Genomic DNA, 12325 nt, shown 5'->3' on the forward strand with positions numbered 1-12325 from the left:
CTGAGACCCAGCCACCGGCTCTTTTTTTAGCGGCGGCACCAACGACGTGTTTGTTTTTATAAGAAATGAGGAAATGGTAACTCCGCCTGTGCCTCTTTCAAGTGAGACCTGCGTCATCACCGCCCGGTGCTGGCCCAGGAAATGGAACATGGCCACCCTGATGGACACAGGGCCAGAGATGAGGGTGAGGGAGAGAGGGCGGGAAGGCAGGGAGGGACAGGCAGAGCCGGGGAGCAGCCATGGGTCCCCTCCGCCTGGCCCTGCACTGCCCTGGGTGGTCTGTGGAGCCACCAGATGCTCTCTGAACACACCCAGGTCTTCAGCGTCTCTCTCCACCCTTCACCCCACCCCAGGGTCCCCCTGGGCCAAGGTGCCACCAGAATCCCCAGCTCTCTTGGTCACATGCATCTGGCAGAGCTTTGGGGCTTCTGGGGATCTGGACCTGCTTCGGGCCCTGGGGCCCAGTGACTGGGACACGGTTGCTTGGGGCCCCCAGCCCCACCGGTGGCAGCTGTTTTCCCTGCCCTGGGTCCCCCATGTTGCCTGCTCAGCCTGCTCTTCTTTCTTCCATCCCCCGAGTCCCGCAGAGGTGGAGGCTAGGACTGTCCACATGTCTCCCACACCCCTCCTCACCGCTAGCCTCTCCTCCACGGTGGCCGGCTCTGGCCCAGGGCTCTTGGCTGGGTCCCCTGGTACCTCCAGCGTGTGGAGTCACTCACCTTCTGCCTGCTCCTTGGGGAAGCCACTGGAGGCCATAAGAGAGGAGAGGGAGGACAGAGATGGCAGACCGTCTCCTGGGGAGGACGGAGGAGTGGCTGGCTCCCGGCAGTAAGGCCGTGGGACTCGGCCGGTGTCCTCACTCGTGGGCTCTCCCGGCCTCCACATTTGGGAGCTTCGGAATTTTGCAGGTGAGCACGGAGTAGGCCCAGAGCCACGAGGCCATGACAGGCCACGTGAGGAGGCGCTGGTCTGAGACCAAGCCCACTCCCTCTGCTCCATCCCCAGCCTCCAGAGGTGGCTGTGCTCCAGAGGTCCCACCTCTCCGTGCTCCCCAGCACCCCACGCCCTGAGCCCACCTCCTCGAGGCCCTGGCAGCAGCCCCTTCCCAGCACCCCCAGGGGGCTCGCCCAGCATGGCCAAGCTGCTGGAGGAGCCCCATGCCTCTGTGGGCGCAGGCCTGCTCAGGCTTGCCAGAGCTTCCTAGTCTTGACCCCCTTCACCCTGGGGCCCCTGGGATGCTCCCTGGGTGGCCATCTGCAGTGAAAAGATAACCTGGAGAGCTGCTACCCCGGCCCCCACTGCCAGGGCTGGGCCCAAAGGCGGCGCAAGCTTCTCCCCGGGAAGTGGTAGCCCGGGCCCTGGAGCCAATCCAGGCTTGAACTCAGCCAGCACTGCTGAGCTGGGGCCTGGGGCTGGTGTGGCAGGCAGGAGATGCCCACGCCCTCCCCCGAACCTGTGGATAGGTCGTTACCTGGCAAGTAGGATGGAGGCTCCAGAGTGCTGAGCTGGAGAGGGGGCGATTGTCCTGGAGCGTCTGGGTGGCCTACTGTGATCTCTAGGGACCTCCGAGGCAACCCCGGAGAAACGGGGGGCTGCACCTCCTCTGGAGAAGCGGGAGGAGAGGCAATCTCCGCCCACATCATGTGGGTTTGTATCTGACCACCCACTGGGCATGTGCTAGGTGACCGATGCTATGCCTAGCCCCGTGTTGAACCTCAGACTGGACGAGGCCCCAGTCCCCCCAGTGTGATGTGCTGTGCCCAAGCACCACCCTGAAGGAGCTCAGGGGGCAGGGCCCTTGCTGGTGCCCGTGGACCATGATATGAGGTCATATGTGTGGTCATCACCCAGGAACCAGGGCCCAGTGCTAACATGGACAAAGAGGAGACCGAGCCACGTCCCCAAGAGTGGTGTGTCCTGGTTGGTGGCTTAGCCAGGCTAACTAAAGGAATAGGTGGGGTGGGTAGGGCCTTCCAGAACCCCAAGGCCAGACCAGGGCCGCACCTCCAGGGTTGGAGGGACACAGATTGCTGAGGGAGCAGGTGCGATGGGGTCCAGGGGCCGCTGGCTCCTCCCTGCCCACGCAGCTGGGCATCTCACCTGAGCCCGGGTCTGGGCCGCCAGAGCAGCCAGTGGTTTTCTTTTCTTCTTTCTTTTTTGATCTGGAGATTGAACCCAGGGGTGCTTAACCACTGGGCCACATCCCCAGCCCTGTTTGTATTTTATTTAGAGACAGGGTTTCACTGAGTTGTTTTCACTGAGTTCGCTAGGTTGCTGAGACTGGCCTTAAACTTGTGATCCTCTTGCCTCAGCCTCCTGGGCCCCTGGGATTACAGGCGTGCACCCCGACTCCCTGCTCACACCCCGACTCCCTGCTCAGCCAGTGGCTTTCTGACCAGGTTCAGTGACTCAGGCAGGAAATGCTCACTTTGGTTGCTTCTTCATGGATGATGTCCCCTGCTGCCAGGTGACCATTTGTCTCCAATGTTCTCCTGCTGTGTCTGACTGGGCAACTACACACTGCCCCAGGTTGCAGCTGATCTGTCCAAGAATGGACACTTGACCCCAGGAATGCTGATTACTGCCCTGTCCCTGGCTTCCCCTCTCACCATTCTCAGGGGGATCTGCTGAGGGCTGTGGGGTCCGGTGGCTTCAGGGGCTGGTCTGAGGGGTGGCCTTGCTGTCCAGGGAGTAGCCGGAAGGACGAGGGGGAGAGTCGGTGCAGGTGTCCCCAGATCGGCTGTGCTGGCCCTTGGTGGCGTCCTTTCTCCTAGCCACCTGTGGCGTGCCACACACGGTCCTGGGGATGGCGCCTGTGCCTGCCCACCCTGCACCTATGCGCTTGGGTTTCTCCCGAGAGGGCAAGAGCATTTTATCTCCGTTTCCAGCAGAATCCCCTTCCACATTTCTGTTCTTGCTTCTGCTCCGGGTGGGAGGCGGGAAGGAAGTGAGGCTTTCAGGGAGACCAGGGAGAGTCTCTCGGGGAGGCCAGCTGGCTTCGGGGTCTCAGGGGGACAGAAGGATCAGTGCTTGCTTTGGGGGATGGCTCAGCTCCTGCCTCCCTGAGGGGTTGCCGCATCTCCTCCGTGTCTGGGAGTCTGAGCCCGAGCAGGGCCGTGGGCAACTCCAGGGACATGTTCCCTGGGCCGAGGTGGACATCTTCCCCTTTCCTGCCCCGCCCCAGGTCTCTGTGGGGATCACCCGTGCACCCTTCTGATGGGGTGTCATTTCCTGAGGGCCGGCCCTCTGTCCACGGGATGAGCCTCTCTGCGGCTGGCAGAGGGGAACAGGGCTGGTGAGGAGGCACTATGGTGCCACCCAGGGTCACCCGCGGGTCACCTCTCCGTGGAGGTTGGGCGACCCTAAAGCTCTCCAGTTCCCCGCTGCACACTGGCGTTCTGTGACTTGCCCGCAGAGGGCCAGTCTGCCTACAGAAGGCCCTACCGCTGTTCCTGGAAGGGTCCCAGCAGGCTGCCTGGATCTGCAGAGGTGGGCAGAGGCCTCCGTGCTGGTGGGAGAGTCCGGGAACTGCCAAGGTGGAGGGCGCTGCGACTCCAGGCCTACCCCTGCAGTGGCTCCGCCTGGAGGGCCTGCACCTCCTAAGGCAGCATCCTGAGCCTCTCCCTTCTGGCCACTGGCAGGGTGGGCCCGTCCTCTCCCAGCCCCCTGGCTCCCGTCATGTACAGCACATCACTTGAGGCCTGTGACACCTGTTGCAGGTGTGTGGCTCTGTCTTCCTTCTGCCTGTCCCTCGGCCTCGGATTCTACCGTCCCAGCCCGCCCTGCAGGGCTTCAGCGCCACACTGCTCAGACCTCCTCTCTGTCCCCATCTCCTGCCAACCTCTGTTTTCCAAGGCTCTGCTTGTCACCGCCTTCATGAACCTTCCTGCGGGAAGTGGCCCAACCCCTGTGGTCCCCTCATTGTCTTCCTCATCGCCAGGGGTCTTGGGTCCCCTTCCCACTCCTCCCATTTGTCTCCTTCAGGCAGTGGCCACAGAGGAGTCCTGAGTGCCCTTTGAGCTACAGCCCATCAGGACTTTATAAGTCCTTCCAGTCACTCAGAGAAGGACCTCCTCCCGAGGCCGCGGATGAGCAAGCTGGGGCCGTGATTTGCTGATTTCCTCAAGGTCTCTACAGAGTGCAGAGTGTAATGGCTCATCTCAGCCATGGATGCCCGAGTTGGCTCAGTGAGCGGGCTGCGAGGACAAAGCTCTGCAGAAGGCAAAGCCACAGGCTCGGTTCTGTTTCCTGAGGTGCCCTTGAGAGTATGGGACAGTGAGGAGTCTCCAAGGGAGGGGCTGACCAACACCCTCTCCCTCACTCCCTGCAGTGAGCCCTGGTGGTCAGGGTCAGGATGGACTCAGGCCTGTGCTGGTACAGTGTGGCCGTGGAGCCCAGGATCCTGGGTTCACATCCCATCTCTGCCCCTTGTTGACGGCGGCCCTGACCTTTGTGGGCTCCCTACTTGTGGATGGCCGAGTAGGTGGCATGCAGGAGGCACAGCACAGGGAGGGGTGTCCACACTTTTATGACGGCACACACTTGGGTAAGCAGTTTCTGAGCACGTACAGTTGATGTGTGCTTGTAGCTGGCCTGCACCTGTTACTATGCTAATGCATACGTGCACTATAAAACTCCAACAGAAAATAAAAACTTGAAGGGATAAGATAAAAACACAGACAGACATTTCCATATGTTCTTTCTGCTGGCCCTCTGTGGGGAGTCCTGCCTGAGGCCCCCGAGCCAGGGAGGGGCCGTGGTCACCAGGGGGGCCTAGGAAGGAAGTGGGACCAGGAAGGGCAGGTGGGGCCCCATGCTACAGAGCCGAGCCGCTGGGGAAGCGAAATCTGGAGGAGGGGCCCGGGCCATCGCGCGGTCCGGTGTACGGGGGGCTCAGCCCGGTGGGAACAACGTGAGAAGATCCCGGTCGGGGAGTCCTGGGGCCCGGGGAGCCTGGGCACGGGAAACCGGGGCAGAAGGACCGTGGGCGTGAAGCTCGGGAGAGAGGGGACTCGGGCTCGAGAGAGTCGCTTGGGGCCAGCTCTGGCAGCAGCCGCGACAGGTCCTCCACCAGGTGCCACTTCTCCTGGACTTGCTGCCGGGGAGCAAGAGGCGGGCTGCGAGCCGGGCCGAAGGCCACGCCCAGAAGTTCCCAGCCCGAGGCTCTGCCCCACCCACCCCAGGTTACCCGCCAAGCCCCGCCCCTAGGCCGTGCCCAGGCCCTTCCCCCACGGGGCCCCAGGCTCCTCCCCACCCGAGCCCCGACCCAGACCACGCCCAGGGCCCGCCCCGGCTCGCAACCCGGCTGGTGGACCAGCTTCAAGTCCTGCCTCAGCCTCGGCCTGAGGCCGCTCCTGTGGAACCGGTTCCCCCCTCTGTTTCCCTGTCTCTACCCCCACCCGAGGTCACGCCCTCTACCAGGAGAAGACCCCCGACAACTTCAGGCCTGTCTCAGACCTCAGGCCCCGCACTCCAGAGAAAGAGGACTCTGAAGTCCGTGTCCCCTCCCCAGCCCAGCGGACACTCACCCACACCAACTGCTTCCGGAGTCCATGGATGGCTCTCGCGTTGGCCTGGGACTGGGACACGCACACAGTCAGGACCAGGCTTGGGGAGGACAGGGATGCAAGGTCAGTCACCCCTCCCACAGGGGAGACACCCCCTTTCTCTTCCCCTTCCCGAGGGGTCCTACAGTCCCCGTGACACAGGAAGCTGGACCCAGAGCCGCCTGCTTTACAGGGGAGGTACATGAGAACCCCCAGGCCACCTGTCCCTTGGCTCCCCTTGTCTGGTTTCTGGATCCCCCGAGGCTGGCCGGGGGTTGTCCAGTCCTATCCCACCTCTGTGGAAAGGGCACCCTCCCAGGGTCCTCCGCCCTGAGAGGCACCTGAGCAGGATGAGGAGCGGGAAGCTGAAGGCATGGGAACTGAGGTAGTGGAGGACACGCTGGCCAGCCAGCGGGAGCCGGAGGGCCACCAGCTCGGGGACCACCTGCCAGGGGGCTGAGTAGTTGGCGAAGAGTCCACAGTCCCAGGAGGAGTGGGTGCTGGAGAGAGAGGTGGAGAGGCAGTTGTCAGGGCCCGGGGAGGAGCCGCCTCTGCCAGCTTCCCAGCCCTCTTCTCACCTGCTGACCACGTAGCCCAGGGGCACCGCAGCCAGGAGCAGGCCGAGGAGCAGCACCAGCTGGAAGAAGAAGGTGGAGCTGGAGGCGCGGAGGAGCCGCGAGGAAGCTCTGGAGTTCCTCAGGAGGGTGTACTGCGGGCGGGCGGCGAGGGCAGGGAAGTGAGGAGGGGAGGAGGCCACAGCCGGCGCTCCTGGCCCCAGGACTGGGCTGCCCATGCACCCACCCAGCGGGGCGCCCTCACCTTCTTGATGTAGAAGGTGAGGAAGAGGAAGATGCTGTTGAGCAGGGGCAGCAGGGGGCAAAAGAAGAGCCCCATCCAGGTGGCCGTCTGCCCCGCCACAATGTCCAGCACGTTCTTGGGCACCAGGAACTCCTCTCGGTCCAGCCAAGTCCAGAATCGGCCTGAGAACCGCTCAACCAGCAGCCTGGAAGTGGGTGTCCAGGTACCCACCCGGCAAGAGGGACGTGTGGGCCATAGCAGTCACGGTCATGGACCATTACACCCTCACCCACACGGAAGAGCCTGGCTGACCCTGGGCTGTGTCCACTGGCCATCCCCAGCCATGCCCTCGCTACCCCCTGGGCATCTCCCTGGGGTGCCCCGCATGGTTCACCTCCGAGGCAGGCTGACCAGGAAGGCGAAGGCCACGGTAAGGAGGAAGTTGAAGATGCTCAGATTGTACAGCTCCTCACCCACCGAATTCTCCCAGCACTGGGGTGCAGAGGGAGGAGGCCTGTCACCATCCACAGGCCCCGGCCTCCCTTCCCTCACCCACTCTTTGAGGGGGTATAGGAGCCTTTCCTCCAGTCTGACATGGCTTTGGGATCAGACTGGAGCAGGGTACCCCAGCCAGGTGGCCGCACGGCACAGGCAGAGTGTGGTACAGGAGCACCCCCGGTGTGTGTGTGGCTGCACGGCACCTCTGCTCACAGCTTCTCACAAACGTGAGACCTGGAGCGGGACGAGGAGACTCCAGGGGCAGGCACAGGGCTCTGCCTGGTTTTGGAGGGGGACCTGCTGAGAAGAGCAGGAGAGACAGGCCCCAGACTAGCAGCCACCTGGTAGTCACAGGCGTTGTAGCCGTAGGCCTCACAGCTGGTTTTGTTTCTGCCGATGCACAAGATGGTCTGACCCAGGGAGAAGGAGAACATGCCCAGGCTGGCCAGTTTCAGCACCACGCACCTGGGGGTAGGCACCGTGTCAGGGGCTGGGCCCAGAGTGAAGTCTGCGAGAGACCTTGCCCCCTCTAAATCCAGAGCCCAGCTTCCTTCCAGCCTGCTTCACCCATGGCACTGCTTCCCAAAGTGTGTTCCCAGAATCCGAGTCCCCAGATGATCCGTGCATGGGACGGAGGTCTGTTTTTAAATCAGTCTGGGAAACAGCAGAATCCGGCTCTCACCACCTGACCCCGCAGTGTAGCGATTCACTTGGGACAGGCCTGCAGGACAGAAACCCTGGACCTTTCAGGATCCGCAGTACAGGTGAGGCCTCCCTTCATTTAGTTTTTTTTGCAGTGCTGAGGGATTCACACCTACTAAGCACAGGCTCTGCCACCAAGCTATACTCTGGCCCCAAGATCTTCCTTTCTTCTGCTGCTCTGCTGCCTATTAACATCCCAGCCCACTGCTCTGAGCGCATATATCCTAAGCACACGTAGCACATACTTACTACGTAATGCCTCACTGGACTATATAGGTCTGATGACCTAAAATCATCACCTGCATGTTATTTTCAAGGGTGGACATTTGCAATATCCACGTTTGACCAGAAGGGCTGGGAACTGTGGTTCTTCAGTTAAGGGAGGTTGGGAGGCAGGAGTGGGTGGAAGTTTTTTTTTTTTTTTTTTTTAAACCCTTTATCCTTTTGAGCATTTTGAATTTTTTACCATGTGTAAATTTTCCTTTTTTTCTTTTTCTTTTTTTTTTTTTTGGGGGGTGATGCTGGAGATTGAACCAGGGCCTCACGCATGCTAGGCAAATGCTTGACCACTGAGCTACATCTCCAGGCCCCATGCGTACATTTCTAAGTTAAAAATATAAAGTTTCAAAGCCAACCACAGTTGACACTGGGGAAAGCAGAGGGAAAGCAGGGCCCAGTGAAGCTGCGGAAGCAGGAGAAGCTGCGGGATCTCAGGGGCCCAAACATGAGGAGTCCTTGGGGAGGTTTGGAGTAGAGACAGGACCAAGTGCTGGGACAGGAAAGAGCCTGGCTGAAGGAGGGCTTGCATTCCAACCTGTACCTAATGGCCTCTTGAGATCAGGCCTGGATGGGACCAGGGTGGAAGGGGCTTACCAAGCTAAGTGAGAGCTGTCAAGGTCAGGGGTGTAAAGCCCTCAGGGCACGTGGGAGCTGTGTGCTCGGGTTGCTGTTTTTTTAAGTGGGCAAAGCTGGTTCCAACATCCCCTGGAAAAATAGCCCCTGCCCCTCTAAATGGCTGGTGCTTGGTCCAGAATGGAGGCTTCCTTTGGGGCTGAGGAAGCCCACCTGGCTTCCCTCTGGTGCAGTGGTTAACACAGGGACCTGCCTAGTCAGGACCCCTGGTGCCAAATGAGAGCCAGAACAGCAGCAGGATGCAAACTCCTCCCATGTACCCACAGGCCCCCAAGGGTGTGCTCACCAGATGAGGGTGAGGTTGACCTCAGTACTGGGTGGGTAGTTCTCCAGCTGGACAAGGAACGCAAACAGCAGAGGACCCAGGAAGTTGACCAGGGCGATGACCCCAGGGGGGAGATACTGTAGCACCACGAACAGGGCCTCCTGTGGGGAGTAGCAGGTCAGGAAGCTTGCAGAGCAGGGCCCTGTCCACGGCCCATCCTCTTTGGTCCCCTTAGGCCTGATGTGGGTGAGGGCAGGGGTCCAGATCTCACAGTCAATAGGACACGCACAGGCTAGACCACAAGGTCATGATTGCTTCTTTGACCTCTCTGAGGTCAGTTTCCAGTTTGCACAACGGGATCCCTGTCCCCTCCCACGGTCACCGCTGCAATCAAAGGAAGGCAATTGCCAGGTACCTCCTTGTTGTCCTGCGAGTACTTGGTGGCCCAGAAGATGGCACTGATGGCTCCGACCACCAGGAGCCCAATGAGGATGTTAATCCCCAGGAAGGTGAGCAGGTGGCAGGCCCTCTGGGTCGGGGACCGCTGCTGTGCCAGCTGGAGGCGACGGCCCTCTTCCAGCTCTGCCTGTGAAACACACACTCACACACGTGCCCTCACGCCACCGCGATCTGTTCACACACACACTCACACGGTTACACGCAGGCACGCACTCCTTCGCCCTCGGGCTCTCTCGTGCACACACCTTGAACTCATTGCTGATCTCATGCTTCTTGATGGTGGCGGCTTCCCGCACCCGGATGCAGAAGTCCCAGGAGGAGAAGAGCTTGGCGCTCAGAGGCGTCCTGTAGGCCTGGCCCAGGAGAGGCCTCTGTGGCAGCCCCTTCACCATCCTGGGGGCACAGATTGCCGTGGCAGGGGGTTCCCTGCTTGGCCTCAGTGGTGGCCCACCTCTGGGCCCAGTGTGGGAGGCCTGGGTGAGTGAAGCTGGGGATATTATGGACCCTGCTCCTAAGATCTGCAGCTGGGGATGCATGAATTTGGGCTGAGGAACCACCAGGAGCTTTAATAAATAGGAGACAGGGGCCCATCTGCCAACTTGCAGGCCCTGCCACAGGAGGGGTGTCAGGGAAGACAGCCTGGGCAGGGGCACGGGTCTACTCTCACCTCTGCAGGGTCCCACAGAAACAGAGAAGCAGGCAGGCCAGTGGGCTGAGGAGATAGGCCAGGCGGATGCTGTATGCAGAGCTGCTCTCAGGCCCCGCCCGGTACCCGCCATAGAAGAGATAGGTGTTGTTGAAAGCCTGGGGACAGTCATGGAGACACCTGAGCAGGGTCAGTTGAGGCTCTGTTCCCAGCCCTTCCTAGTGGGAACCCCTGACCCCACCATAACCCATCAGGTGAGAATATTCCAACCTTGCAGAGGCTTGGAGGTAAGGCAGCTTGCTCAAGGTCAGCTCTGGGGAACAGAGCCAGGATTCAGACCTAGGAGTCTGCACCGGGGGCCACTCGATGACTTTATCCTAGGGGCCTCTTGTCCCTTGAACCCCCACCCAACTCTGTTCTGCCTGTGCTGTGCATGTGACTGAGTCTCTCTGACTCCATCTGGGCCCCACCAGCCTGTGTAAGACTTCTCTTTAGAAACCAAGAGACCTTGGATGGGGGCAGGTGCCTCTCAGGACCCCTGGCCCATGGCCAGACTGACTGCACTTACCCTGCCAGTTAAAATATTCCAGAGTTGATTGTGGAATTTTGGAATGCCAGTGTGGGGTTGGTGGCTGCCAGGGCACTGCAGGGCTGTTGAGGAAGGACAGGGACTAACTGGCAGGAGTCTCATGACAAGGCAACAGTCTGCCCTTCTTAGTCTAGCCTCAACCCTGGCACTGCCGGCGTCTGAGGTGTGCCATGCAAAGACAGGGCAGGGGTAGTCCAGGCTGGGCACAGGTAGCATGCCTGGGTGTGCCCGGAAGATCAGGGAGCCCCTCCAGTACTCACTCAAGTTCTGGGCGGGGGCGGGGCCTGGGCCTGGGGGGCGGAGCCAGGCCAGGGGCAGTAGCACCACACTGGCAGTCAGCCCCAGGGTCAGCAGGTTAAGCAGCAGCAGGAAACGGAGGAAGGTGAAGTAGGACTGGATCCCGGTGCCGAAGAGACCTGCAGGGAGACAAGCAGGGCGGGCGAGGGAGACACGGGTGCCTCGACTGGGATCCGAGGGCGTGGGGCTGGGGTGCCGGAAAGCCCACTCATGGGGGTGCACAGCCTGGGGCTCCCCGGGCATACCTCGGAGAGCCACCAGAGGGTGCTGTCACCCATCGTGGTTTGCACCTGCCTTGGGGACTGAGGGGCTGACCGTTGCCCGTGGGTGGACTCCGGCAGTGACTGGAGGGATGGTGCCCCCTCCCTTTCGAAACGGACATTGGGACTGCAGAGATGGGAGGTGGGATGCGGGGTACCGCGTGGCGTCCTACCCCCGATCTCGTAGAGAGCCCCTTCCCAGAGCCCAAAGCCCTGTGCCAGCCGCTGCGCCGCCTCCCCCAGGCGCCGTCCGGCGATCTGCCGCCTGCGCTGCCACCGCTGCCAGCGCGAGGTCTTCACTCCATTGGGCTCCCGCAACTGCCTGGGGTGGGGTGGCGATGGGGCGCCCCTGAGGCACTCGCCAGGCAATGGCGCCATGGGCCAGGAGGGTCTTCCCCGTCTGGTGTTTTCCATCCTCTGCCTGGGCTACCTGGAGGTCCGCCCGCTCCCACCACCCTCCCGGGCCACCCACCGGATGAAGCGCTTGTCCACCATGGCATAGGGCAGCGTCCGCAGCGGCGCCCGGGAGGCGCAGAGCTGCTCCATCTCCTGTTCCCACAGCTCCTCGCCGGCGGGCTGGGGTTCCTTCTCCCTGGGGCCCTGCCCCGACTGCCCCGACCACTGTCGCAACATCCCGCCGGTCTCTGCTCCCAGGAAGACTGGGAGCCAGAGGTGAGCCTCAGGGTCTTGGCCTGGGAGAATCCTGCCGGGTCAGGATGTGGATTCAGTCCAGCTCCACCTCTCAAAGGGACACATGGTATAGGGCCTCATTCTCCCCATCTGTCAATGGGGTGAAAGACCAGAGAGCATGAGAGGTGGCACCCAGCACACGCCTGCGCTCCCATCCCCTTGTCACTTGTGCCATAAGCCTTACAGGTCACCCTTTGCAAAACCACACTCCCTCCCTTCTCCGTGTCCCAATTCCTGCTTCAGGAAGACACCCTGACAGTTCCCAGGATGCGGCAAACTGCAGCACAGCAGCTCTGGAGGTCTTGGGGTCCCCTGTCTTCCTTCAGACCCAGCCTCCCGGGCCTAGGTTTGCTAGGCACCCCTCACAGGACCCAGAAGAGGAGGCAAGGCTACAGCCCCTGGTGGGAAGGGGAGAAGGGACCCAAATGCCGACTTTGCAGCGGTGATGACACCCGACCCCAACATTTTGACCGCAGTTCTTTCACCCTATTTCCCTTATCCTCCATGCTCTGCATCCAGCTCACCTGGGGACCACGGAGGCGCCCCCTCCTCCGGCTGCTGCCGCCACTCCAGGCGACTCTGGGAGGGAGTGAGGATGCGGTCACATGACAGGAACCCTGCCCTCCCCTCTCCCCAGCTTCTCTTCCCCCTCTGCCCGCCCCC

General features: G+C 61.4%; 1 protein-coding gene across 5 annotated transcripts; it reads right to left on the minus strand.

Annotated features, from left to right (window-relative positions):
• Positions 1 to 4383: 4383 nt before the first annotated feature.
• On the minus strand, positions 4384 to 12264 carry Tmc8 (transmembrane channel like 8). Of its 5 annotated transcripts, none has more exons than XM_047544748.1 (16): positions 12187 to 12264; positions 11445 to 11752; positions 11146 to 11294; positions 10676 to 10831; positions 10395 to 10477; positions 9848 to 9984; positions 9426 to 9573; positions 9137 to 9307; positions 8743 to 8882; positions 7184 to 7307; positions 6739 to 6836; positions 6366 to 6549; positions 6125 to 6255; positions 5888 to 6046; positions 5529 to 5579; positions 4384 to 5095 (listed from the first exon to the last, which is right to left on the minus strand). In XM_047544748.1, the coding sequence occupies exons 2-16, from the start codon at positions 11603 to 11605 to the stop codon at positions 4894 to 4896; spliced, it is 2094 nt and encodes a 697-aa protein (XP_047400704.1). In that variant the 5' UTR covers positions 11606 to 11752; positions 12187 to 12264; the 3' UTR covers positions 4384 to 4893. The 5 variants fall into 5 exon arrangements, with proteins under 5 accessions (XP_047400704.1, XP_047400706.1, XP_047400707.1 ...); XM_047544746.1 differs by having other exon boundaries at positions 4388 to 5095; positions 5529 to 5607; XM_047544747.1 differs by having other exon boundaries at positions 4388 to 5095; positions 5529 to 5607; positions 11445 to 11675; positions 12187 to 12246.
• Between the last annotated feature and the right edge of the window lie 61 nt (positions 12265 to 12325).

Source organism: Sciurus carolinensis, chromosome 3 (assembly GCF_902686445.1).
Source record: "Sciurus carolinensis chromosome 3, mSciCar1.2, whole genome shotgun sequence".
NCBI lineage: Eukaryota > Metazoa > Chordata > Mammalia > Rodentia > Sciuridae > Sciurus > Sciurus carolinensis.